The 27,314-nt window shown below is 43.5% G+C and overlaps 2 protein-coding genes across 2 annotated transcripts in view; both read right to left on the reverse strand.

The window, feature by feature from the left end:
• SLC25A43 (solute carrier family 25 member 43) overlaps window positions 1-27,314 on the reverse strand; it is a 125,633-nt gene that overhangs the window by 39,995 nt on the left and 58,324 nt on the right. The gene's annotated exons all lie outside the window — the stretch shown is intronic.
• On the reverse strand, window positions 10,820-13,300 carry LOC141073649 (uncharacterized). Its single transcript, XM_073560968.1, has 2 exons — window positions 12,775-13,300; window positions 10,820-12,663 (listed from the first exon to the last, which is right to left on the reverse strand). Exons 1-2 carry the CDS (start codon window positions 12,903-12,905, stop codon window positions 11,277-11,279), a joined length of 1,518 nt encoding a protein of 505 aa, XP_073417069.1. The 5' UTR covers window positions 12,906-13,300; the 3' UTR covers window positions 10,820-11,276.

The following is a 27,314-nucleotide window of genomic DNA, read 5'->3' on the forward strand; positions in this document are numbered from 1 at the left end:
CCTTATTCCTTGGAGAGCCTAATCTGGGCCACAGGACCCTTACCGAAGGATCTGGCTTTACATTCACCGCTTATTTTTCACTCCCTGCGTCTCTGGAGGGCAAACAGATTCCAATTCGCACTACAATCTCACCCCTCCCCACTCTTAAATCTGTTTAATAACCCAATGTTTCTGCCAGGAATTACGTCTCGGAATCACATGTGGTGGCAGCAGAATAAATTAACTAGGCTGCAAAATTTATCGACTCACTTTAAACTGTCAAAACAAGAGTTTGTCCCGAAATATCAAGTCCCGAGGTCTGAGGCTTTCAGGCTGGAACAAATTTTCCACTTTCTGCAAAACATAAAATCTACAACGTACGAGTTAAAATGTTTATATGACCCCCTGAGTAATGGCCTTATATCCCATCTCTATTCTACATTTAATCAACCTAGAGACGGCTTTAAATTGAAATCTATGGAGCAATGGGAGGCGGACCTACACAAATCTCCCTCACGCCTCAAAGGTGGTACAGGTGTTACGAGAATATAATGAGGGGTAGCAATCAAGTTTCACTCACCGAAACATCTCTTAAACTGTTCAATAGGATTCACTACGTACCTAGCTTCCTGCACAATATCTACCACTCAGTCCCTGGTAACTGTTTTAGAGGGTGCACAGATAGTGGGGATACCCTCCACATATGGTGGATATGCCCAATAGTAAAGTCTCTTTGAAAAGATGTGGTAACACTAACTGACAATTTACTGAGTAAGAAATTGCCTCTGTCGCCGTCAGTGCTACTGCTGGGAGACAGACCAATCAATGCTAATAATGGGACTTGCCGTCTTATTGACTTTATTGCAATGGCAACGAGAAACCACATAGCTAGCAGATGGAAGACTAGTACGCTATCAATAATGCAGGTGAAGAGAAAGGTTAAATTGATAATGTTATACGAGAAACCAGAAGCCATCAGATCTGATTCTCTCGACATTTTTCGAAATATCTGGGGCCCCTGGATTCAAGCCCATGGGGGTGATGACCTCTCCAGGATGATATCCTTATCCACATAGCAGGCTGACATGGTAATTGACTCTTACAGTTACGGTCTCTAAAACAAACTCTCTAGTATCTCACGTCTATTCATCTTTATTATCGACACTCATCATACACTCCCCTCTTTCCCTCCCCATTGTTAAGACTAGATTAGTCATGTTATATTTGTTTTTCTACAAATATTTAAAAATTAAGATAAGTCAAGGATAACGTATGACATATTGTGTCTTTTCCTATGTACTTTCCCCTGCGAGAGGATCCTTGTACTCTAATGTGAATGTATTTCATGTTTAATGATGTTTCCTTTTCAATAAAACCGTTGAAACTAAATTTGCTGATGACACAAAGCTAGGAGGGATAGCTAATACTAGAGAAGAGAGAGGATTCAAAAAGATATAAATAAACTGGAGCAGTGGGCAGCAATTAATAGAATGGTTTTTAACAGGGAAAATGCAAAGTACTACATCTGGGCAATAAAAATGAAAAAAGCATATACAGAATGGGAGGAATAGGGCTAAGCAACCGCACATGTGAAAAAGACTTGGATCACAGACTGAATATGAGTCAACAGTGTGATGCAGCAGCAAAAAAGGCAAATGCAATTCTAGGATGTATTAACAGAAGCATACAGTCTAGATCACGTGAAGTCATTATTGCCCTCTATTCCTCTTTGGTCAGACCTCATCTGGAATACTGTGTCCAGTTTTGGGCACCACATTTTAAAAAAGACATCAACAAACTGGAGCAAGTTCAGAAAAGAGCGACCAGAATGGTGACCGGTCTGCAAACCCTGTCTTATGAGGAAAGGTTGCAGGATTTGGGGTTGGACCAGATGGCCCAGGAGGTCCCTTCCAACTCTACGATTCTATGATTCTACCTCCTGGCTAATGTGTACAGGTAACTAGGGTCTCATCTAAGGTCACCATTACACAATACATGGCTGTCGGCAAAAAAAACCTCCCCTATACACAGGAAAACTCTGATCACCTGGACGTTATAGTTATCCTCGAGAGTCACTACTAGGAAAGTCTTCTATAAAGGGAGAACAAAACTGACGGCTACTAAAATTCAGCAGCCAAGGTCCTTCTCCACAGACATCTGTCAGGGGAGAGTTGAAGGCCACAACACTCCTTAAATGGTCAACCGATCCCACCGATTCGGCAAATAGTCTAACGTGTTTGGGATATTTGTATTGACCCCTTTACGTAAATGCAAACTTTCAATCAGAACTATTTTGGAAAAACTAAAACCACTTTTAACTAAAAGAATCAGGTTCCAAACACACTTATTTTATGTTAGTGGCTTAAGTGGGTATGCCCATGCTGTACATTTATGGCATATCCTGTGTGATTCTGTCTGTGGGTCCCAGCATCTATTTAACAACGGGGTTTGGTGGCATACCCCTGTCCACTGACAGGTGACCTCGAATTTAAGGGTGTTCTTACACTGAGTTTTTAGTAGCACAAGCTCTCCAATTAAAGTAGGGCACTACTGGTCGCTTTACCCATAACCCACATCCTAATGATCAGCCATAACTGTACTAGGTGAGAATAACGTTCTAAAGGCAACTATTTGTATAACAGTGCCCACTTAAACTTGTCAATATATCCGATTCATCAGATATTGGACTGAATCAATAAACAAGAATGACAGAGGGCCCATTTACACTGCATGATCATTGGGAAGCAGTGCTCCCAGGAAAGCACAGTTACTAATAATTGCCCAGTGAAATACTGGAAACCAATATAGCACTAGTATATTGCACATAGAAATATCTTATTCTGTATAGTCATAGATAAATATAAGATTTAAATAACATATATCATAGGGTTTTTAGGTAATAAACTATTATTATTAAAGATGCCAAAGTGTACACAAAATAGCATATACAACAATTTAATAGTAAAAATAGGCATACAGGGAAACATGCAATACAAATTTAATAAAGAAGTGTAAAAAAACTCTATACATATAATGCAAGCCAATATAGCAAGGGTTAATATTTTAACACAATATGTGCATAATAGTATATGAAATCTCTATATGGCAATCTACTAAAGGCAAATGCCAATGTAATAAACCAAAAAACTAATCCTCAATACACAATGTTATAGACTAAATGGCCACATGATGCATGCATTAGTACTTTGCTGCAGACCAGTGCCGATATAATAGGGGTTAATATACAAATCCTCGATATGCACCTGTGTGCTGCAGGCTGAATGGCCATGCCATAATGTATACCAAGAATATCAAAAATGCATGTTCACAAAAGAAAATCCAATAAATACCTAATGCCTGTTGGTGCAAGGTTCCCAGTATACGCCCGACCACGACGCGCGTTTCGGCGTCTGCCTTCGTCGGGCCTGACGAAGGCAGACGCCGAAACGCGCGTCGGGCGTATACTGGGAACCTTGCACCAACAGGCATTAGGTATTTATTGGATTTATTTTGTGAACATGCATTTTTGATATTCTTGGTATACATTATGGCATGGCCATTCAGCCTGCAGCACACAGGTGCATATTGAGGTGGAGTTTATTAACTCCTATTACATTGGCACTGGTTTGCAGCACACAAGTGCATATTGAGGATTTGTATTTTAACCCCTATTATATCGGCACTGGTCTGCAGCACACAAGAGCATATTGAGGATTTGTATTTTAACCCCTATTATATCGGCACTGGTCTGCAGCAAAGTACTAATGCATACATCATGTGGCCATTCAGTCTATAACATATTATTGTGTATTGAGGATTAGCTTTTTGGTTTATTACATTGGCATTTGCCTTTAGTAGATTGCCATATAGAGATTTCATATACTATTATGCACATATTGTGTTAAAATATTAACCCTTGCTATATTGGCTTGCATTATATGTATATATAGAGTTTTTTACACTTCTTTATTAAATTTGTATTGCATGTTTCCCTGGATGCCTATTTTTACTATTAAATTGTTGTATATGCTATTTTGTGTACACTTTGGCATCTTTAATAATAGTTTATTACCTAAAAACCCTACATAGTACATTAAGCCTGATGAAGGACTACAGATTCTACAAAAATGTAATGCTGTGCCCTAATGTACTTTTTCTAGCCTCTATGGAAATACCTGGTTCTTCTACTACACCCAGAACAGGTAATTCCTGTTTACACCCAGCATATATACACACAGGCCTCCTTAACAACCTCTGGAGTCCTACTCTAACCAAAGGCAAAGAGTCAGCAGAAACGTAGAACCACTGTGATTAGATTTAAGGGGGCTTTACACATAGCGATATTGCTAAAGCGTCACCGATTTTGTGACGCAGCAGCGATATCGCTACATGTGATACTTACCTCCGGCCGACCGGCTCCCCCGCTGGCTATCGCTGATCGCGCGAGATCGTCCACGTCCATTTCTCGTCGTCGGCTTCCTGCTGGCGCCGACGAGCGAGCTATGGACGCAGGCGGAAAACGGCGGTCATTGCTTCGTCTGAAAGGTAAGTATGACCGCCGAGCATCGCTACATCGCTGTGAAGTCTGCCTGTGTGGCAGCTCACTAGCGACCATTTAGCGATACACCAGCGATCCTGACCGGGTCGTATCGTGGTCGGGATCACTGGTGCATCGCTAAATGTAAAGGGGCCTTTAGCTTTATAGGCCAAGCCATTATCAGTTCTCGGAGCAGATAACGATCCTGCATTTCCTGTGCTATTTTCACCATACCAGTCTGCTTCTAGGGGTACAGTTACACTTAGCGATGCACCAGCGATCCCGACAACGATATGGATCGCTGGTGCATCGCTAAGTGGTCGCTAGTGAGCTGTTACACAGGCAGATCTCACCAGCAACATAGCAGCGGTCGGGGGTCGCTACATACCTGTCAGACGCGGCAATCCTGACGTCCTCCCGCCCGCATCCACGCGTCGCTCGTCGGCGCCACAGGAAGCGCCAGATGAGAAATGGTCCAGGACGTTCTCACGCGATAATCAGCGGGGGAGCCGGTCGGAGGTAAGTATCACATGTAGCAATATCGCTGCGTCACAAAATCAGTGACGTTACAGCGATATTGCTAGCGATATCGCTATGTGTAACGGGCCCTTAGGAGAGTACAACAGATATTTAACAGATCTAACATGGGCCTTGATTGCCCTAAGAATCAATGATGGTTCTCAAAACCCCAGCTGATCATCTTGATGGTAGGACATACAGATCTGGGATTAACAATACAAGCCTTCATCAGAAGTGTGTAAAGTAAAGGCCGCTTAGAAAAGTGGTGACAAGAGGCACCAACATACATCAGACTACGGTCAGCCAAACCCACCAATATCAATAGATTTGGTAGAGAAGGTGTATGAGCATTCACCCCCACCCAAATAGATAAATGTTGGGGGAGAGAAGGATCCAGCAAGCCCTTTTTCAGATGGCAGGTCGTCTTGATCTCTTGAGGTAAGCCACAAAAACAGATGTTTGACAGTGGTTCACCTATAGAATACAAACACAGGAACGGGACAGTGGGTAGAGATAACTGCCGGACCATTGATCAGTTGAACCACAGTATGGATGACAGCTATAGAACGTCGCAGGTGCTCAAATTGGGTGTGCCCGAGTCTGTGGCAGACACAGGCAAAAGAGGACCCCAGTGGAAGAGCAATACATGGGCCTTTTTCAGTCCAATAGCTCATAATACACACTTTCACATGTTGAGGAGGTGGTAGTGGCCCTTTTACCTCTTGGTCCCTTGAACCAATAGAATGTCTGCCCTTGGCACTAGTAGACCTATAGGTTGGTCTGGGCAACCAGCAGATATCCGGTAAGCCATTTGGGTGCAAGTTGGGGCAACTAGCTTTGTAAGTGTGTGTTCAAAGAAGACATGCTGCAATTTTGAGGTAGGAGAAAACTGCATTTTTGAATTTCAGATCAAAGCAGGCCCTTGATCATTATTGGAATCCATGGAGTAGCTTGGATGGATGTGAAATTAGTAGATTAACCTGAGGTTATATAGTTAATATGACAAAATAGAGAACCAGTAACAAAATACAACTTAGAAGGTTAATATTTCTCAGGTCTGAAGATCATACGTATTTAGGGTGTGGCTTGAAACCTGGGCTGAGAATTCATTCTAAGCTGTCAATCACTGATGGGTTGTCTGTGCAAACCTGTCTGTACATACAAAAGCTGAGTGGCCACTGCCTCATTGTATGCATTCATAAAGGCAAATGTTTGCAGGAGATAAGAATCTGGAAGAAGTGTTATGTGAATACAACACTGTCCTGTATCAGATGCCCGTAAACCTTTATAGCCAGGTTCACACTGTATATATGGGTCTGGATGTGTAAACAAAGCTGCAGTGCTTGTGCATCTAAAATTCGTTTATATTTACCACTTACTAATGTGTTTTTGTGTGCTCATTGCTGTGGAAGAACACAAAAAAGTGGGAAAAAGTAATATACATATTATACATACACACACGTAGAGGAGACTGGGAAATTTGCAACACTTGACCTTTCCTAACGGTGATAACCCTAATAGGGTAAATAATGTCTGAAACCTTGGTCAAAGTTATCAGAGCACACAAGTCTCCAAGGGTGCCCAAACTTTTGCATCGCCCCCCTGCCTTTTTTTTTCAATGTAAAAGAAAATATATATATGGTAGGTTTTTGTTTGCCTAAAATACAAAGGAATTGTGTCATCTGTAACTTTAGGCCTTTTAGAGTTCATTTCATCTTTAACTTGCTCAACTGTTCATAAACAGTAATTTTGACCAGGGGTGCCCAAACTTTTGTGTGTATAAAATATTGCAACAATACAATGTCAGCAGTCTAAAACTACAGATTTAGGGTTGTTATTTAAGTGAATGGGTACAATCAACATAGAAAAATGTCCAAAACAGAAAATGACACGCTGCAGATTTAAAAATGCACAGAAATTACACAGACTTCTGAGAAAAAAAAAAAAAAAAAAGTATAAGTGCATCAGCGGGTTGAGATTAAGGTAAAACTCACTTTGCTGGTACCTGTAAAATGCTGCAGATTTTATAATCCAGAAGTGGTAATGGGTTTCTATTATACTTTTCCTCTGATTGTTCCTCTCTTGGTTTTGGCTTACAGATACTGACCAGACACTGAACCATTTGAACATGGCCTTATAGAAAGTACCGTACCATTTTTTTTTTTTTACTCATGCCCTTTGGTGCCTTTTACAATTTTAATCAAGGCCTGCTGCCATTTTTCTAATGTCAGGCTACTTTCACACTTGCGCCTTTTGGCGCAGCGTATCGAGCGCACATGAAACGCATGTCAAAAGCGCTTGTAAACGCTGCGGTTTTTTGCAGCATTATTGTGCGCATTACGACAAAAAAAAACAAAAAAAAAAACGCAGCGTTTTTATGCATTTGTAAGCGTTTTTCATGCGCAATGGTGTCACATCTCACAGGAGAAAAATCCTTGAAAAATTCTTGCAACAGACTCCAGCAATGGGACAGCAGTGGGCTTGCGTTATGGAAATTCTTTATAGACCCTGTTTACAGCTGAATTCTTCACATTTGCTTGGATTTTCTCTTGACAACATGGATCTGCGCTGGAAGAGTTTTTACTTTGACTTGGATCTGGACATCAGGATGGCTCAGGCTTATGCAGTTGCTTGCCATCAACAAAGGGAGAGAGAGGCAGCAAAGACGGCAGCGGCGGCTTTTGTGGATTCATCCAATTGTTGAACACCGGGAGAGCCGTGGAGTGTACCAAACCCTCTACAGCGAGCTACAGGCAAACCCGGAGAAATTTACAGATTATACCCAGATGTCCCAACAAAGCTTTAACGATTTGCTTGGTCGTGTACAAGAAGCCATCCGGAGACAGGACACACAGCTCCATCGTGCGATTACTCCTGAGGAACGGCTCCTGGTCACATTACGGTACGTAGTGTTGCACAACCAATGCCTGCAGAATTTTCTTTGTTGTGACATGTACTATTCCAAAGCTGGCAGAATTATAGTTCTGCTATTTAACAAAAAGCTGCGTTGTTTTTTTTTATGGCATGTAATGAACAAAAGGCTGCAGATGTATTTTTATTAAAATTTTTTTTAATTTATTGTTGGTGTTTTAAAAATCCATATACAGAAGTAATAATTGTTGTTTTTTCTTTGTTTCCCAGATTCCTGTCAACTGGAGAGACACTATTCATTCCACTTCCAGTACCGTATTGGAATATCCACGTTGTCTGGAATTGTTGCGGACACCTGCCGGGCTTTGTGGGACGTTCTCTGTCCAGAATTCATGCCCCTGCCCACCGCAGAAAACTGGTTGGAAATCGCCGAAAAATTCTGGACAGTATGCAATTTCGCCAACTGTTTGGGAGCAGTGGACGGGAAACACATCCGGATTATCAAGCCAAAAAGAAGAGGCTCTGAGTACTACAACTATAAAAAGTACTTTTCTACAGTACTCATGGCCATTTCGGATGCAGACTAAGTTTGTTGCAGTGGACATTGGGGCATTTGGCCGTGGAAATGACTCCCAGGCCTTTAAGAACTCGTACATGGGCCGGAGGTTGTATGGCAACCAATTCAATTTCCCCAGGCCACGGCCTCTTCCCAACACCAAAGGTCCGCCACAGCCCTTTGTAATGGTTGGGGATGAGGCATTCCAGATGTGCCAAAACCTCCTCAAACCCTACTCCAGCCGGGACTTGGACCACACCAAAAGAATTTTTAATTACAGGCTGACCAGGTGGCCAGAAGAACAGTAGAGTGTGCCTTTGGTATTCTTGTATCCAGATGGCACATTCTCGCCACAGCCATTAATCTAAAATTGGAAACAGTGGATGAGGTGGTGAAGGCCTGTGTGGTTCTACATAATTTGTCATGGCTAGAGAGCATCCAAACTTAGATCTTGATGATGTTGCTCCTAACCCATTGCCTGAGTTTACTAAGCACCCTCTCAGGTCATCCGTTGAAGTTGGCCAAATGAGGAACCAATTTGCGGCCTACTTCATCTCAGATGTAGGCCGGGTGGAATGGCAAGAGCAAATGGTGTAAAAAAAATTTTCGTTGTTGTGTTAATAAAACAATGTGTTGATACCTGTACTGAGTGCATTGTGTCTTTTTACACTCCCATTAGTATTATCAACTTGCCAGGTGTACCAGTGAAATTATGATGCTGTGTTTTGTGCATCATGAATTTACTTTTACTCCTGACCAGGTGACTATATATACACACACAACTTGTATGACTTTTATCATCTCGAGAGTGTGTGTTCAATTAGCAGCGACGGTGGCGATAATACAACTAATATTTTTGTCACATGGGCCAATTTAAAAAAAAAAAAAAATGATTTGTGGATGCACGGACAGCCTTTACTTTTTATTACACCAAAACATGTGACTATTATTTGTAGGATCACCACTGTGGCTTGAGTTTGAACGCACACTGGAGACATAATAGAGTTTATACAACTAATACAATACCTAGGCCTGGTGTCATGCTGAAGTGAGGACGCACAAACTAACGCATATTGACTTCACAAAGTTATCACACATGGGCAGGAGAATACACATATGACTTAAACTGCAGCATAGCTAAAGTCTGCTTCAAATATATGGAGACTGAAGCGACGCTGCAGGATAAAACTCGTGTGTATTCACCTGCCCAAGTGTGATAGTGATGATACAAGGCCAGGGTATTGGTGAAGTAAATTTAACATTTATTTTCAGCATCAGGTCATCAGTTTATTCCACACACTTGAGAGTATGTTGTTAATTACTAGGTATATCTACAATCCCCTTGCTTTGTCTCAAAAATAGTTAAATGATGATGGCAACAAAAAAAAAAAAAAAAAAAATATAGGCAAGGTAACAATAGATATGCCTTGCACTCAACACCATCTTCTATGCCAGGGTTTCCAAAATCTAGTCCTCACGGTTCACCAACAGATCATGTTTTAAGGATTTCCTTTTTTTTGGCTCGGGTGAAGCAGATATCACCGGAGTAATGTAATTCCTTAAAACATGATTTGTTGGTTGGCCTTGAGGACTGGAGTTGGGGAACCCTGCTCGATTCAGTCTGTGCAATATTATATGACTGAAGAGACTGGTGATGAAAATACAAGTAACATAGATTTGTTTTTTTTGACACCAGATATCTCCATTACTGAGACATGTTTCTTGTGTCAGTCTTGGACATATGTGTTATCAAAAACAATCTATATGACTTGTATTTTCCACACCATTCTCTACATTCTTCTAATATTGCACAGACTGGATCGAGCAGGGTTCCCCAACTCCAGTCCTCAAAGGTCCAACAAAAGATCATGTAAGGAATTCCGAAGGCTCATGTGAAGCAGTTATCGCCGGAGCAATGGAATTCCTTACAACATTATCTGTTGGTGACCCTTGAGGACTGGAGTTGGGGAACCGTCTCGATTCATTCTGTGCAATATTACAAGAATGTAGAAACTGGTGTGGAAAATACAAGTCCTATAGATTTGTTTTTTTGACAACACATATGTCCAAGACTGACACAAGAAACATGTCTCAGTAATGGAGATATCTGGTGTCAAAAAAAACAAATCTATCTCCATTACTGAGACATGTTTCTTGTGTCAGTCTTGGACATATGTGTTGTCAAAAAAACAAATCTATAGGACTTGTATTTTCCACACCAGTTTCTACATTCTTGTAATATTGCACAGAATGAATCGAGACGGTTCCCCAACTCCAGTCCTCAAGGGTCACCAACAGATAATGTTGTAAGGAATTCCATTGCTCCGGCGATAACTGCTTCACATGAGCCAAAAAACGGAATTCCTTACATGATCTTTTGTTGGACCTTGAGGACTGGAGTTGGGGAACCCTGCTCGATCCAGTCTGTGCAATATTAGAAGAATGTAGAGAATGGTGTGGAAAATACAAGTCATATAGATTGTTTTTGATAACACATATGTCCAAGACTGATACAAGAAACATGTCTCAGTAATGGAGATATCTGGTGTCAAAAACACTAAGTGTATGGTGCAGTGTGTGTACGGCGCAGTGTGTCTATTCGGCAATTGACACAGTAATCAAACCATATTTTTTGAAAGCAGAATTGCATTTTTTTTTTTTTGAAGAAATAAAGAAAGGATTTTATTATGAATGACGTTTGGGGGAAGATTGGGATACTTTGGGGATGTGGAGAGACGAGGAACGGCTGGAAGTTGAGGAAGGGGTTCTAGGAGAAGGGGCCTCTGGAATGACATGGTGGCAAGTTGAGACACATTAGGAGGAGAGGGTGGATGGACACACAAAGTCTTGTTTTTTTTTCTTTGGCGCAGGAGTATCCTGACTGGACCGACTTCCACCGTGTGACCGCCTTACTTTGCTCGACCTCCTTGAGCTGGTGGACCATGGCGTTGACCTGAAAAAGAGGGAATGTGGGTCACCCCTCTGATGCTCTATGGTGGCAGTGGCGGTGCTCCTAGAAGGAGATAAAGTTGTGTCGGTGCTCCTAGAAGTGGCGGCGGTGGAGGTGATACGAGGAGACAAACTCGTGTTGGTGCTCAAAGAAGTGGCGGTGATCCTTGGAGACAAAGTCGTGGCGGGGCTCCTTTGAGGAGGCGTCGTGGCGGGGCTCCTTTGAGGAGGCGTCGTGGCGGGGCTCCTTTGAGGAGGCGTCGTGGCGGGGCTCCTTTGAGGAGGCGTCGTGGCGGGGCTCCTTTGAGGAGGCGTCGTGGCGGGGCTCCTTTGAGGAGGCGTCGTGGCGGGGCTCCTTTGAGGAGGCGTCGTGGCGGGGCTCCTTTGAGGAGGCGTCGTGGCGGGGCTCCTTTGATGTTGAGTGGTGGTGCTCCTAGAAGGGGAAATGGTGGCGGTGCTCTGAACATAAGAATAGGTGTCGGTGGCCCAAGCAGGTTCTGTGGTGGCGGTGCTCCAAGCAGGTGGTGCAGTGGCGGTGCTCCATACAGAAGCAGCGCTTCCTATAGTGGTGGTGGCGAAGGAGTGTCCAGCAGCACTCGGACTTGGGGTGGTGTAGTGGTGTCCGGCTTTGCTGGGAATGCAGGTGGCTGTGCAGTAGTATGCAGGAGAAGTCGGTAGGGAGGTGTAGCGAGTCAGCAGTGGCGCTGTTGGAAATGACACCACTGACTGCTGCACATACCGATTCTGCTGCATAGCCTGCAAGTAAGCAGTGTTGCAGGCCTGCAACACACTCAGCTGTTGCTCAGGACTAAGGTGTACCGCCATGCCCTTTTCAATTTTACTAAAAAAATGGTGCGCTGGTCTGTTGAGGTCGGCCTCCAGACGCTCGAAGTGCTGGTCGACAGAGTGGAAGCGGTTTTCCATGTGGTTAAAACCACGTTCCATGAGTGAAAAATCGCCTTCCACTCTGTCGGACAGCGACTTGAGGCTGGCATGAAAGGCCTCGCTCAAGTGCATAAACTCGGGCAAGACATTCCTTTCCAAGGCCCTCTGCCGCTGGCGGGTAGTGCCCGCATAACCAGTGGCAGAGACCTGGGAAAGGGGAACACCTGCTTGACCAGCTTCCTGGTCACCAGCTGTCCATGTTGCTGACCTGCAAGCTGTTTCCTGGCTGTCGGATGGCTGGGACGGGTCCGAGGTCGACCGATGAAGGACCGCTCCTGGGACAGGTTGCAGGGTGCTGCTCCAAGTGCTGTGGAAAGAAAGGGAAAACATTACTATCATGCATTTACAAGAAGCATCAGCTGTGGAATAAAAAAAGCACATAGTAATAAAAAAAAAAAAAAAAAAAAATTATACTTACGCTCTGGTAGCAAGGACCGGTCTCAGGAAAGCCAACTCGCGATGATAGCGGTACTTTCTTCTGCGCCTTGCCGCTGAACCACTATGAACCTGTCCCTCAGCACGAACATCAGTGTTGAAGCGGTCCTTCATCGAGCGCCAACGTGTGCGGACTTTGTTCACTGTTGGAAAAACAAAGAAAAAACGTTATACAATGCACTGAAGGCAACATAATTATCAGCACACACACCTGATAGAACTTTGCAAACAGTCAATGCGGCATCACAAAATAATTCTATACACAATGCAGTCACTGTTGATCCTGAGGACACTTATGTTTCCTGCTAGAATATATCTAGCAGCAAACACAACAGTATCATCAGGAGCAAGAGTGAAAGCAGGATCAATACTGCAGTTCAATACACAAAGCAATCACTGTTTTTCCAGAAGGCATTGGTGTGTTTGATGCAAGAATATATCTTGCCACAAACACACCACTACCATCAGGACCAAAAATAAAACCAGATTCAAGATAGCAGTTCAATACACAAAGCTTTTCCAGAAGGCATTGGTGTACAAACACACCACTACCATCAGGACCAAAAATAAAACCAGATTCAAGACAGCAGTTCAATACACAAAGCAATCACTGTTTTTCCAGAAGGCATTCGTGTGTTTGATGCAAGAATATATCTTGCAACAAACACACCACTACCATCAGGAACAAGAATAAATGCAGCATCACAGATCAGCTTTATACTTACTGAACGCCCTTTTTGAAGTTGGAGAGGCGCTGTCCCAGCCATCCATCATCGCTGCGGCCACCTCATTCCAGAGCTGCCGGGTCACCACTGTGTCTTTGTACTGCTGGTCACGGCTGTCCCACAACGGGATACGCGGCAGATCAGGTGCTCATTGTCGATGTAAACGTCTTCGTCATCCCGTTGTGGTACCTAGAAAAAAAACAAAAAAAATTAGAATCTTTGTAATTTTGGAGAATTAAAAATATAGAAAAAGAAACAGAGAAGAAGCAAGATAGAAGATGAAAATAAAGATAGAAAAAAAAAAAAAAAAATTGAAAGACTATATACTTACATTGCGTCTCCTCGCCGCGACTTAGCTAGCTTGCTCCCGCTCAGACGGCTCCCGCACTTCACCTTCACTGCCCGTTTCCGATGTCTGAAAAGAAAAAAAAAAAATTATTAGACATTTCTAGAGGCAGCAGCTATACTTACCCAAAGGCTGCAAGATTCTCACTTCACGATCAGCTTGGGCCAGTTCTTGCCGAGATGGCGAATAGGCCGATCCAAAAGAAGACATGCTGAAATTTAAACAAAAAATACATTAGTACATAATAAATTGTACAGGACACACAGACATTATGTTGAAGAATACTCACATTTTGGCAGCTGAAGCTTGAATCCACACTTGGAAGGCTCTTCTATGTTCTTGTCTGGTCTCTGCAAGGCTGTCTGTAGAGTATTGGTCTGGCCCTGAAGACACCTTCTTATCAACACTCCTCCCAAACAATGTTGCTTGTTTAGGGGGAGGTTTAAACAAGTGTCTAGACATTGTTTTCTCAAATCGCGTGCTCGCAAAAAGCGCTGACGTGCGCGCATCCAAGCGCACGCCAGCGACCCCATACACTAATGCTATTTTTTGCGCGTACCGTGCGCACGATTTTTTTAACGACCTAGGCGGAACAAAAAATGCAACATGTAGCGTACGGTGCCTCTGGGCGCACACTTGGAACATGCGCAGCGCAAGTAAACGCTGATGAGCGCATGCAATCGCAAGACCCTGTGCCTGCCATGTTAGATAGGGGAACATTGCGCGTGCGCCCGTTAGTGCGCGATAAAACGCTAGTGTGAAACCAGTGTAAGAAAGTAGGAAGTAAAATTAGGTGAGGTATGATACAGCAGATTTGGTCCGTGATGCACTGTGATTTTCTGACCCCTACAAGCACAATTCATATCTGAAAAAGGCTGTAATTCAAACGTGTCCAAATAGGATGACTTGAAGGTAAAAAAAAAAAAAAAAAAAAATACACTTAAGCCCCCGTCACACACAGCGATCTCGCTAGCTAGATCGCTGCTGAGTCACAAGTTTTGTGACGCAACAGCGATCTCACCAGCGAGATCGCTGTGTGTGACACTTACCAGCGACCGCCCCCCTGCCGGGTATCGCTGATAGTCCTGGAATGGCCAGGACATTTTTTTGATCGCTGGTCTCCCGCTCGCTAGCACGCATCGCTGCGTGTGGCATGCGGGAGACGAGCGATCAGCGAGCTGGCGCTGGTAACTAAGGTACACATCGGGTTTCTAAGTGCCGTGCGCCGCTTAGAAACCCGATGTGTACCTTGGTTACCAGCTCCCTGCACCAGCACACTGGTAATCAAGGTACACAGTGGGTAACTAAGGCCCGTTTCATACTTCCGTTTGTTTCCATCAGTCAAAATCCACCGTTTTGCAAAATTTTGCTGTCCGCTTGAGTGGCCACGGATCCGCTTTTTCACACTGAGCATGCCTGGAAGAATTTCCTGTCCAGAAATTTAACCCCAAATCCCGTTCTGGTCTCTCTCCTTTTCCAGGCTGCGTTCCCCTTAAACTTCCGACTTCAGCGGATCCGTCAAAACATTTGTCCGGTGGCATACGTTGTATCACAACGGAAACGGATCCATCTTTTGCATTTTTTTCACGGATTGCAACTGACCCAAAAAACGGAAGTGTGAAAGAGGTCTAAGCGACGTGCGTTGCATGTTACCCGCATGTCGCTGGTGCTGATCGCTGGTGAAGCTGCCTGTTTGGCAGCTCACTAGCGATCATGTAGCGACACATCAGCGATCCGGACAAGGTCATATCGTTGTGGGGATCGCTGGTGCGTCGCTATGTGTGACGGGGCCCTAACAGGCAAGACCCTCCATGACAGCACAACAGGAGGTTGCCTCCCCATTCTAATTGGGGACAGGAAAAAAAGATTTTTAATAGCCCTTCCCCATCATCTATTCTTAGGTGTTTTTCCTAACAGGACCACACCAGAATGAATGCTTCAAATATTTAACACCAAGGAATAATTATAAAAGAACAAAAAGGGCAGGAAACTGCCTGTGCTATTGTGGAGGGTCTTAGAAACCGAATTATCGGTAAGTAGAATTCTATTTTCCCCAATCCCCTCCATAACAGCACCACAGGAGCAATACCAAAGAATAATGCTGGGGAAGGGGCTATTGCATGAAGGACTTTTCCATCCAGAGGCCTATTCCCCATCTGACCTCAAATTAACCTATAATGTGCCTTGGAGTGAGAACTAGGTAGCCGCTCTGCAGATTTGCTGATGGAGGCACAGATTTGCTGTCTGCCCAGGAGACACAGTCATGGCTCTGATGGAATGAGCTTTCAGCAACTCTGGAGGAGATAAATTCTGGCTCTTAGGATTCACTGATCGCCTTCTAAATACAGTTTGCTAATGCACTTTTTAGATCATACTCCCTTTGTTGGGGCCATGGTATTGTATAAAGAGATTCGGATCTTTTCTCCAGACCTTAGTCTATAGTGACTAGCAGAGAAAAGTCCTCATGACATCCAAAGCATGGAATTCTTCTGCTCTGATATTTGTTGGATTCTGACAAAAGGGAGGGAGGACTATGTGCTGAGACACATGAAAGTCTGTTGTGACTTTAAGGCAAGAATGATAGGTCTAGCTGGAGAACTATCCTATCCTCAAAGATCTTTAGATAGAGAGGGCCCATCAGGCAACCCTGGATTTCACTTACCCTTCTAGCCATTAAGGCGACTAGAAATGTCACTATCCATGACAGTTTATCTATGTGAATTAAGGATATCGGTTCGAAGGGAAGCATGGTTAGACTCTTAAAAGGGTTTTCTCACAAACAAAAGTACAGTATATTTTAATTAATAGATCTTGGAATACTAAACTTCTATAGTTGGATGTGTAAATAAAATGTTCTTGTGCTGAGATAATCTCATAAATGTGCCCCTACTGTGTAATGGCTGTGTCTGACCATGTTCTGATTATACCACAGGTACTGAGCAGTGGGGGGGGAAGGTATACAATGGCTGTGTCTGACCATGTTCTGATTATACCACAGGTACTGAGCGGGGGGGGGGGGGGGGGGTTGAGGTATACAATTGCCTGTGTCTGACCATGTTCTGATTGTACCACTGGTAGTGAGCGGGGGGGGGTGGGGGGGACGGTTATACAATGGCTGTGTCTGACCATGTTCTGATTGTATCACAGGTACTGAGCGGGGGGGAGATATACAAACATTACAACACAGGATCGCAAATGACGGCGATGCACCAGCGATCCCGACAACAATACGACCTGGTAAGAATTGCTGGTGCGTCGCTAAATGGTCGCTAGTAAGCTGCCAAACAGGCAGATCTCTTCAGCGACGCAGCAACCATCCAGCGATCCTCGCCGGTCGTTGGTACCTTGTCAATGAAATGTTCCTGTGCTGAGAGAAAATCTTATAAATGTGCCCCTGCTGTGTGCACAGCAGCTGACGACTCACGCTTGCGTCCCTGAGTTCTGCGCCGCCAACGAGGTCGCTTGTCAGGTCAAACACAGCGATGCACGCTGGCCAGCGGGACGCCGACAACATAAAATGGCCCAGGACATTCGAGCATGATCAGCGATATCCAGCAGGGGGGGGGGGGGGTTGCCGCTGCGTGTTACATGTAGCAAGGTAGCTGTTGCGTCACAAAATCGCTTCAGCGATCCCGCTATGTGAGACGGGGGCTTTAAGTAAAACATTGCTTAAAAACCGGCAGTGAAATATTCTACCTCAAAGAATCAGCTGTGACCCTATGCTGTAATGTCTGTATACTCTTTTGTGTTCTCTCTGCTCAGGAGCTGTATCATCAGACCATGTTTCTGCATGGTCAGACACAGCCATTACACAGCAGGGGCACATTAATAAGATTTTCTCTCAGCACAGGAACATTTCATTTAAACACATCCAATTGTGGGAATTATTATTCCAAGATCTATTGCGTAAAATATATCGTACTTTTGTTCGTAGGAAAACCCCTTTAGGTACAATATTCAAATCTCACGATGGGTTTCCATTGGATCTTCTCGGATGCATCTGAGAGGCGGCTGTCATAAGTCTCTTTATCCATCAGTGATCCGCCAGATTTCAATTGAAACAGGAGCTTAAGGCCGACACCTAGATCTGCTAGGTTTTAACCCTTTCAACAAGCACTCCTGTAAGAAATACAATATTTTGGCAATATCCGGATGGAAAGGATACAGAGGAAGGCATCCCTACCATAACTTGAAGGTCTTCCAAGTTTTAAAAAAGATAGAATTTGTAACTGCTTCCTGCTTTTCTGGAGGATGTGAACCACTTCCTCAAAAACACAAGTTGAAACGACATTAGTCTTCAGAAAATAAGGAAGTCTTGGAAATATCTGCTGCTTCACTGGTCCATTGAATCTTTGAGTTGAGTAGAACCTTCAAATGGTAGAGTCGACTTCTTTGCCAATCTGGCAACCTGGATATCTACTTTTGGAATCTTGGGCCAACATTTGGCTATGTCTTCCAATGGAAATCTCGCCTTCATTTCTCCTGGAACACTAGTTTCTCTGGAAGCTCCCATTCATCCAGTATTAAACTCTGTATATTATCATGAATAGGGAAAACCAACTTCTATTTTCATTTCAGGCCTCCAAAACATCTTGTCCTGAACAGTTTGAGTAGTCTTCTCTTGCTCTACCTCCATAGTACATCCCAGCTGACAACAGTTCTTCCATATCCTCAGAAGAAAAGTAATACTTTTTATCCTCCAAGTTTCAATTCGAGCTTAAAGGGGTATTCCCATCTACAAGAGCCTATCCCAGTATGTGTGTTAGGTGTAATAATAATAATAATAATAATAATAATAATAATAATAATAATAATATTAGCAAAATATCTCCAATTAGAAATGTAGTATCGTTTAGCTTTCTTTATTGTGCAGACATTGCAGGACCTTAGGTATCCATGGTTACGTCCACTGATAAAGTGATAGCTAGGTGCTAGGGGACGTAATGTAATGGATACCTAAGGTCCTGCAATGTCTGCATATGAGGAAAGCGATAGAGCGAATATAAAAAACTATACTACGTTTCTAATTGGAGGTATTTGCTAATATATTATTACTACACCTACCTCATATTGGGATAGCATTTTGAAACTGGGAATACCCTTTTAACACTCCTTCTAGTCACTCATCCGAGATTGTAACATCTGCCTCAGTCAGAACTATCCCTAGGATTGTACTTCTCTATTTTACTGACAATGGGCCCATAGAAACAGATTAAGGGAAGGATTGCGAGGAGACTAGGGAAGACAGAATCTCCTGCTGTACCATTCCCCTTACTTCTTCCATAAGAGAAGGCTGTGCCTCTTATTTTCTCTGTACACCCCTGGCATATAGTTTTTTTTTTTATGGGTTAGGCTGTGTGCCCACGATGCGATTTTTAAGCGTTTTTTGCCGCGATTTTCAGCGAGAAAACGTTTAAAAGTCGTGTACAGAACGCACCCCATGCATTCCTATGGCATTCCGCACATGCTGTGCTAATGCTGCGCTTTTTTCCGTGGCGGTATCGCATCGCGGAAAAAAAATCGCAGCATGCTCATTCTTTTGTGCAGAATCGCAAAGAATTGCCGCGATTCCGCACCCATAGGAATGCATGAGAATCGCTGACTTCCCGCATGTGGCTATGCCCACCATGCGCGAAGTTAAGCGCCTCATGTGCGGTTGGTACCCACGGTGTGGAGGAGAGTGTCCTCCAGGCCCTGGGTACCATACCCCTGTAAAAAAAAAAATAAAAATAAAAAATAAAAAAAGAAATCGGTATATTTACCTTCCGACGTCCCGCGCTGCCTTCCCGGGACTCAGCGTTCTCAGTAATGCCTTGCGGCAAGGTCCTGTGATGACGTAGTCTCGCGTGACTCTAGCGGTCTCGTGAGATCGCTATAGCAACGCGAGACCAACGTCATCACAGGTCTCGCAAGGCATCGCTGGGAACGGGAGCGTCGCTGAGACAGCGCGGGACGTCGGAAGGTAAATATACCCCGATTTTTTATTTTTTAATTATTTTTTACATTCTTTCTTTTACTATTGATGCCGCATAGGCGGCCTCAATAGTAAAAACCTGGTCACACTTGTCAAACACTATGTTTGACGAGTGTGACCAACCTGTCAATCACATTCCAAGCGATGCTTCAAATCGCTTGGAAAGTGCTTGAATATCGCACGCGAAAATCACGGCAAAATCGTGTCGCGCTGAAAAAAACGGACGATTTCTGGGAAGGAGTCCGGTTTTCAGTGTCCGGATTTAAACTCAACGTGGGCAAATAGCCTAAAAGTGAGCCTATTACTACAGATGGTATATTTGCAGTTTGTAGTTTTCTCCCTCACTCTCAGTGCAGGATCCTTGTCTCACTAAAATAAAAAAAAGGGAGGGAGATAACTTAAATATGGATCCTGCCCAAAGAGCGTGAAAACTTACCCATACCAGAAATTCTTACTGTGTTTGGGTTCACACTGGGCCCTGCATACGAGGATCTAAGGAACACTACACCTACCATAGTCAAAGACCTTTTGTCCTACCTTAAGGTGTCTTCCTATCAGGGTCTTCTTCTAGGGCAAAGACTGATTCAATGAGCCATCATCTAATGGAATGAAAGACAACTCCTTCTTAGAAAACCGCCCCAGGGACCATTTAGATTGTAGTACCAGTGGTCCATATTCAAATTTCCAACTCAAGATGCCATGCATTCCACGTTGGAATGCCCCCGGAAGTGACGTCACATGCAAAGTATCCTGGGAACTTCCGATGCCTCTTGCATGCGTGTCACACGCAGACATGGAGGGAAGGAGGAAGACTGTGGCTGGGGAGCTACAGGAGGATCCCAGCCCCGACACGACTCAGCATTACCTCGAGGCGCAGAAGAGTAGTGAGGTCTTGCTCCTGAGGGTGCGGTGCTGAATGAGGAAGAAGACTGCGTGACCGACCTCTACAGCCCAGCTTAATCCTCAGGTGGTAAGCTTCCGTGGTGACTGCTCGCCAGCCACAGCACCCCACAGGTAACCTCTTCATGCCCATAGGGACTGGAAAACACTGGAAGATAGATGATGGGGTGTAGGGAGCTACTTAACCTCTGTTTCCTGTCCCCAATTAGGATGGGGAGGCAACCTCCTGTGGTACGGTCGTGGAGGGAATTGGAGAAAATAACTTTTCCAAAAGCATTGATAACGGTGTGTCCACACGATTCTCACACTTCCCAGGGGGATTTACTCAGTCTGCTTTGATAAAAAAGAAAAAAAAAAAAAAAAAAAAAAGTTGAAAATGGATCAGGGTAAAATATCATATCATTATGCAAACTGTGCAGCTGCACAGGGGACCATTTCCAGCTCCAAACATGTGGAACTATGCATTATGATGAGCTATTGGACAGCAAAGGGGCCTGTATAATGTTCTTGAAGAGGGGCCTCTTCTGTCTATGTTCGCCAGTGCAATGGAAATATACATTTATAGTTAAAAACGTCTTGCTGTTCATATGTTCAGACTTATGAACGTCTTTTAACCACTTCAGGTTTCCAAAAAACTCCAAATGGTTCAAAGTATTGAACGGATCATTTTACAGGCGCTTTCACATTTTCCGCTTGGTAGACGCTTCATACTTATAAGTCAAGGCTAAAAATTTGTCACACTAAGAAAGTGATATCAGTCAACACAGAAGACGGTATAAATCTAGAAGACTCAGAATAAGGCTCTCATCCATTACAAAAGGAGCCAACGGTCTGCTGTGTGAGCCGGCAAGTCAGAGCTGCAGTCACATGATACAAGACTGGAGCGGCGCTGCAAATGGAGGAAAGTTTTGATGGGTATGTATGTTACTGCATGCACTATGTGCACATTCCCAAAGGTTAGTGTAAGCTGCAGTAACAAAACAAAAAAAAACACTGGAGTGCTCCTTGAAGCATTTGATCAGCTTTAGAAAAAACATAATGTGTAGAAAATGTATTTAATGGTTGTAGACCTGATGGTTACTGTGCAGCCTATGAACCCAATACACACTTGAATTGTTTCTTTGCATTTTGCATTCCACCTCCATCGACTTTGCAATACTTTAGCAGGGTTGTAAGGTTCATGCTGACAGTCTGATCAAAGGTGAACATGACTTCTTTTAGCTGCAGAGGAACCACCTACAACTTCTACAGAGACAAGACTAGTAATATCTTTGTAAAAGTCAAGATGGACAGGTCAGACCTGTAAATGATACATATGGAGGCATTTATTCACGTACATACTGCAGCACACATTTAATGTAAATCTTAATCCTAGAGCATGTAGGGATTGCTTTGGCTTTGAGAATAGCAGCAATTCGAGGGATACTAGTCCATGTAGTGCTTCTTGCAGTTCCTGGAAATTTGGCAAGTTGCGATGACTAAATTCACATTGCGGTCAGCTGTACTTTTCTGGCTTCTGCCTGAATCCCTGAAAAACGGGATTCAAAAATGCACCTACAGATCCATTCAGTAAAATGAGACAAAATGGACTCCGTTCGCTCTGCTTTTTTGACATGGCCAGTCTGCCTACTTTCAAAGGTCCAGCCGGAAGCCCTGGCCATCCTACATGGTAAAAGATGGAGGCGGATCTACTACAAGTATTCATGATATGTTGAGAGAGTGCGATTTGAGAATTTTTAGGAAAATGACTTACAGAATTTCATGACAGACTTATTGCTCATCTCACCAGGTACAGCATGTGTGCCCAAATTACAGAATTACTGTAACTTCCAGCACCCATCCTTAATATACTGACTATGAATGCTGGTCACTTCTGTAATCACTGATCTATTTGTCAGGAGTGGTGATCCGTACATAGACTGTCATGGCCAAAGTCCCGACTGGTTTACATTCCCAGAAGGCTTGTGTAGACATTTGTGAAATGTTACAGCTTCTGCAAAATGTTTGTAAACGGTTTCACTCATCACAAGGATATCTCACTAATGAGCCACATAGTCCCAAATAGAACATGCAATATCCAGATGGATATTCATCTTAAAAGTACATAAACAAAAGCAGCAATAAATACGACTGGGTAAGATTTTTCTTAAAAAAAAAAAAAAACGCACAGAAATAAAGGAAAGGTGAAAAAATTCAAAACAAAATTAACCTGGTAAACAGCAGGACAATTACCTAAATTAAGGGGTTGGCCACTACTTGTACAACTCCTTAATTAAAATATTTGGTGCAGATAAAATAAAACCTGTACTCCCTTCCAGTGCCAGCTCCATTCCTGTAGGTTAGGCACTCGCAGTCCCGGGACTCGCATGTGGTTGTTGTGACATGTGACCTTGGTGCCCACTGGAGTCACTGTCCTCAGACAAACTGATCATGAAGAGGAAGTCCGGGCTGCAGCTGATCTTGGATTTCCTCTTCCTGCTCTATTCAACAGCACTGATTGCGCGCTGGTGTCACAACAACAGCACGGGAGTGAGCGTGCCGACACCACGAAAACGGCGCTGGCACGGGAGGAGAGTATAAGCTTTATTATTTTATGGGAGCTAAGCATGGTGTATGACATGAAGTTGTCCAAGTAGTGATGACAGGCCAACGCAACGTATATGTGACTACACTGTTTGATTGTATACAGCGGTCACGTGTGCAGGGTTCAGCACGCCCTGGATGCATAAATATTGTAGCGGTATCATCTTTCTCTCTGATATCCATCATGCGGCTCTTTAACTCTTCGCTTGCTGGGAATTGCAGTTTCTCCAACATCTGGAGAGCCACAAGTCGGAGGCCGCCGTTCCAGAGGATTTTAGTTCATGGATACGCATCACTCACAGGAGGAAGAGGGGGCACAGCTCACTTTTAGTTCCCGGCGTGTAAACTTTCACTTCTACAAAATGGTCTTCACTATTTGCTTCCCTGAAGGCCAAAGTGTCATCCACAAAGACGTCAGTACAATACATAGAACATGCTCACCTCCATAACAGATTTCCTTATATTGCCATGTTTGTAGCACACTCCGGATACCCCTGCAGAGTCAACATTAAGTTACATGTCGTTGTAACATAGGAATACGCATCTGTACATTATATGGATGCACTGGGTGGTCTCAATGGAGTTTCAGTTTACATATAAACAGCAATACCCTGCACTAGTGTTCAGCGAGATCAAAATAAAAGTTTGCCATGAAATACATTTACCTAATATTTGTATCTTTAAAATTCTTTTCCTTTCTGCCAATCACTTTCTCTGAGCCTCCAGGGAACAGCTGTCAAGGGCACTGGGAACGCCACATAACATTCTTTTCCACTAGCCCCATCTAGTGGCCAAGCTCTGATGTTACCTCAGGGGCAGTGAGGGATTAGAGAATTAATTCCCTGAGCTGAAGCCCTGAAGTCACAGGGACATCCTGTGTCCTCTGACATTTACTGCTCATGCAAAAGTCATAGGAATCAAGTAATGCCTGTATCTACTGCATGTACTACTGACCAGATATTAGATAATCTGTCTATGTAATAATACATCATTACTTCATACTAGGCGGCTATATTCCATCTCAATTTATGTAACAATAAAGTTTAAAATTAGTGTAATAGCAAAAAGCTACAGTGGGAACAAAAATTGTCTGGTTCCTAGGAAGGTATTAGAGGAATGAAGAGAAGGATAAGAGATTTAGGCAGTAAGAAACTTGCTTAAAAAATAAAACAGGTTTTGCTTAGTTTTTGTTGCGTTTTGTGCTGCATTTTTGTCAGGGAACATTTGTTTCTTGTGTATGCTAGTAAAGTTTAGTGAATACAAAAAAAAAAGTCTGATTCAACTTTCAGGTTTTGGCACCAAAATAAAAAAAAAAAAAAAAATGCAGCAAAACCTGATACCTGCATTTGTTCAGCGGTTCTTGCACTACCCATTGCTTTCAATGGGTGAAAAACACTGCAAAAAGTGACATGCTGCATTTTGCAAAACCACAGTATTAGAGTTTTAGCCAGAGATAAAATTATAATAACTCCTTCAACGTTTTTACCACAAAAAAACAAGTATAATAGCAAAGAAAAAGAATGTGGTTTTAAAACATAACCTTTACCAGTTAAGGCTCCGTCTCAGTAAGCGATCTCGGTAGCGAGATCGCTGCTGAGTCACAACTTTTGTGATGTAACAGTGATCTCACCAGCGAGATGGCTGTGTGACAGCGATCAGCGAGCGGCCCCCCTGCCGGTATCACTGATCGCTGGAAGAAATCTCTGGACATTTCTTTGGTCGCTGGTCTCCCGCTGGCCAGCACGCATTGCTGTGTGTGACAGGCGGGAGACCAGCGATCAGGTGTAAAAAATACAAAAAATAAAAATATAGTTATTCTCACCTTCCGACGTCCCGTTCAGCCATCCGGCCTCTCTCCACGCTCCGGTCCCAGTAATCCTTTGCACGAATGACCGCGAGACTTTGTTATCCCTCGAGACCGTGACATCTCGCGGTCATTCGTGCAAAGGATCACTGGGACCAGAGCGTGGAGAGAGGCGGGATGGCTGAACAGGACGTCGGAAGGTGAGAATAACAATATTTTTTATTTTGATTCTATTTTTTACAGCGATGGCCAGCGATGCCGGGCGCTCGGCATCGCTGTGCTGATCGCTGGTGAAGCTGTGTGACAGCTCACCAGCGATCACATAGCGACTGACTATCGATCCTGACACCTTGATATCGGTGTCGGGATCGCTGGTAAGTCGCTTAGTGTGACGGGGCCTTTAGACTTCTAAAAAGAGTTCCACAACCTCTATAAAATCAAAGTGAATAGTGCACCATCACAAAACTAACAAAATTAAGTTTTACAACTCCTTGTTTGGGAAGATATAACCAATAACTCTCTGTCAGATATAAGGAGTAGGCATTAAGATGTTTAAATCACATGTAATCATCTGTGAAGCATATATTATATAGAACAATATCAAGCCCAGTGCCTCATCATGGGGAATAAACTGAGCTATTTATATCTACCTTATAGTAGTCACCATATCAAAAAAGATTTTTCTGCCATATATCATTTCTTACAGGATATAAAGAACAAAAAAAAGGAACAATCTCACCATTTGTAGGTCTTCACTTTTTCTTTCCTGCAATTCAAGGAGTCTGGGTCCCAGTACAGTCCCTGTCAAGCCCTATTATTTTGGCTGACCCTGGTACCCCATAACTCCCACCCTTACAAGGGCAGACCACAGCTTGCCCTGTCACTAGTCAGCCCTGGACTGACCCTATGTACCTCCCGATGCGTTTCTTCAAGCATTTGATTCATCAGGGGATTGGCACATTAATCCTAGTCAGGAGTGTCGAGTCCATATGGGTCTAAATACATGGAGGGAAAAAATGGTGACAAAATTCTCTTTGGGGTCTGTTACAAACCCCCAAATATAACAGAAATCATAGCAAGTTTACTACTAAGGCAGATAGATGAAGCTGCAACCCATAATGAGGTCCTTGTTATGGGGGACTTTAACTACCCGGATATTAACTGGGAAACAGAGACCTGCGAAACCCACAAAGGCAACAGGTTTCTGCTAATAGCCAAGAATAATTATCTTTCACAACTGGTGCAGAATCCAACCAGAGGAGCAGCACTTTTAGACCTAATACTATCTAACTATCTAACAGACCTCACAGAATAACAAATCTGCAGGTTGTCGGGCATCTAGGAAATAGTGACCACAATATTGTGCAGTTTCACTTGTCTTCTGCTAGGGGGACATGTCAGGGAGTCACAAAAACACTGAACTTTAGGAAGGCAAAGTTTGACCAGCTTAGAGATGCCCTTAATCTGGTTGACTGGGACAATGTCCTCAGAAATAAGAATTCAGCTAATAAATGGGAAATGTTTAAGAACATCCCAAATGGGCACTGTAAGCGGTTTATACCTTGTGGGAATAAAAGGACAAGAAACAGGAAAAACCCAATGTGGCTAAACAAAGAAGTAAGGCTGGTTTCACATTTGCGTTTTTTTGCGCTGGAAAAAAACGCATACGTGCGCATGCGTTTTTTCCCCTATATTTAACATGGGTGCGCATACCTGCGCGCTGGTAAGCGCACGTATGCGATTTTCATGCGCTGCGTTTTTTTTGGGTGTGCGTTTGTATTTTCCAGACGCAGCATGTTGCATTTTTTGGCCCTGCAAAAAAGCGCATGCGCACGTATGCGCACGGTTTGCGCTAAAAATGGCCATTATAGCCTATGGATGCGCATACGTGCGCACTGGCATGCTCATGTATGCGTTTTTTTGCACATGCGTTTTTTTTTGTTAACCATGGAATTTAGGGGTTTGGGTTAGAGTTAGGGTTAGTTAAGGGGGTTTAGGGTTAGGGTTAGGGTTAAGTATGGTTTGGTTAAGGGTTAGGGTCAGGGTTAGGGTTAGGGTTAAGTATGGTTTGGTTAAGGGTTAGGGTCAGGGTTAGGGTTAAGTATGGTTTGGTTAAGGGTTAGGGTCAGGGTTAGGGTTAAGTATGGTTTGGTTAAGGGTTAGGGTCAGGGTTAGGGTTAAGGTTAGTTAG

The sequence above is a fragment of the Dendrobates tinctorius genome, unplaced genomic scaffold (genome assembly GCF_039654945.1).
Source record: "Dendrobates tinctorius isolate UK_male_01 unplaced genomic scaffold, ASM3965494v1 ptg000309l, whole genome shotgun sequence".
NCBI lineage: Eukaryota > Metazoa > Chordata > Amphibia > Anura > Dendrobatidae > Dendrobates > Dendrobates tinctorius.

What these genes read in the sequence shown, in the direction of transcription:
- LOC141073649 (XM_073560968.1), bottom strand. Translation starts at nt 12,905, where the DNA reads ATGAAGGACCGCTTCAACACTGATGTTCGTGCTGAGGGACAGGTTCAT. An exon ending in CCGGTCCTTGCTACCAGAGC is followed by an intron (nt 12,664 to 12,774) that starts GTAAGTATAATT and finishes TTCTTTCCACAG; the next exon opens with CACTTGGAGCAGCACCCTGC.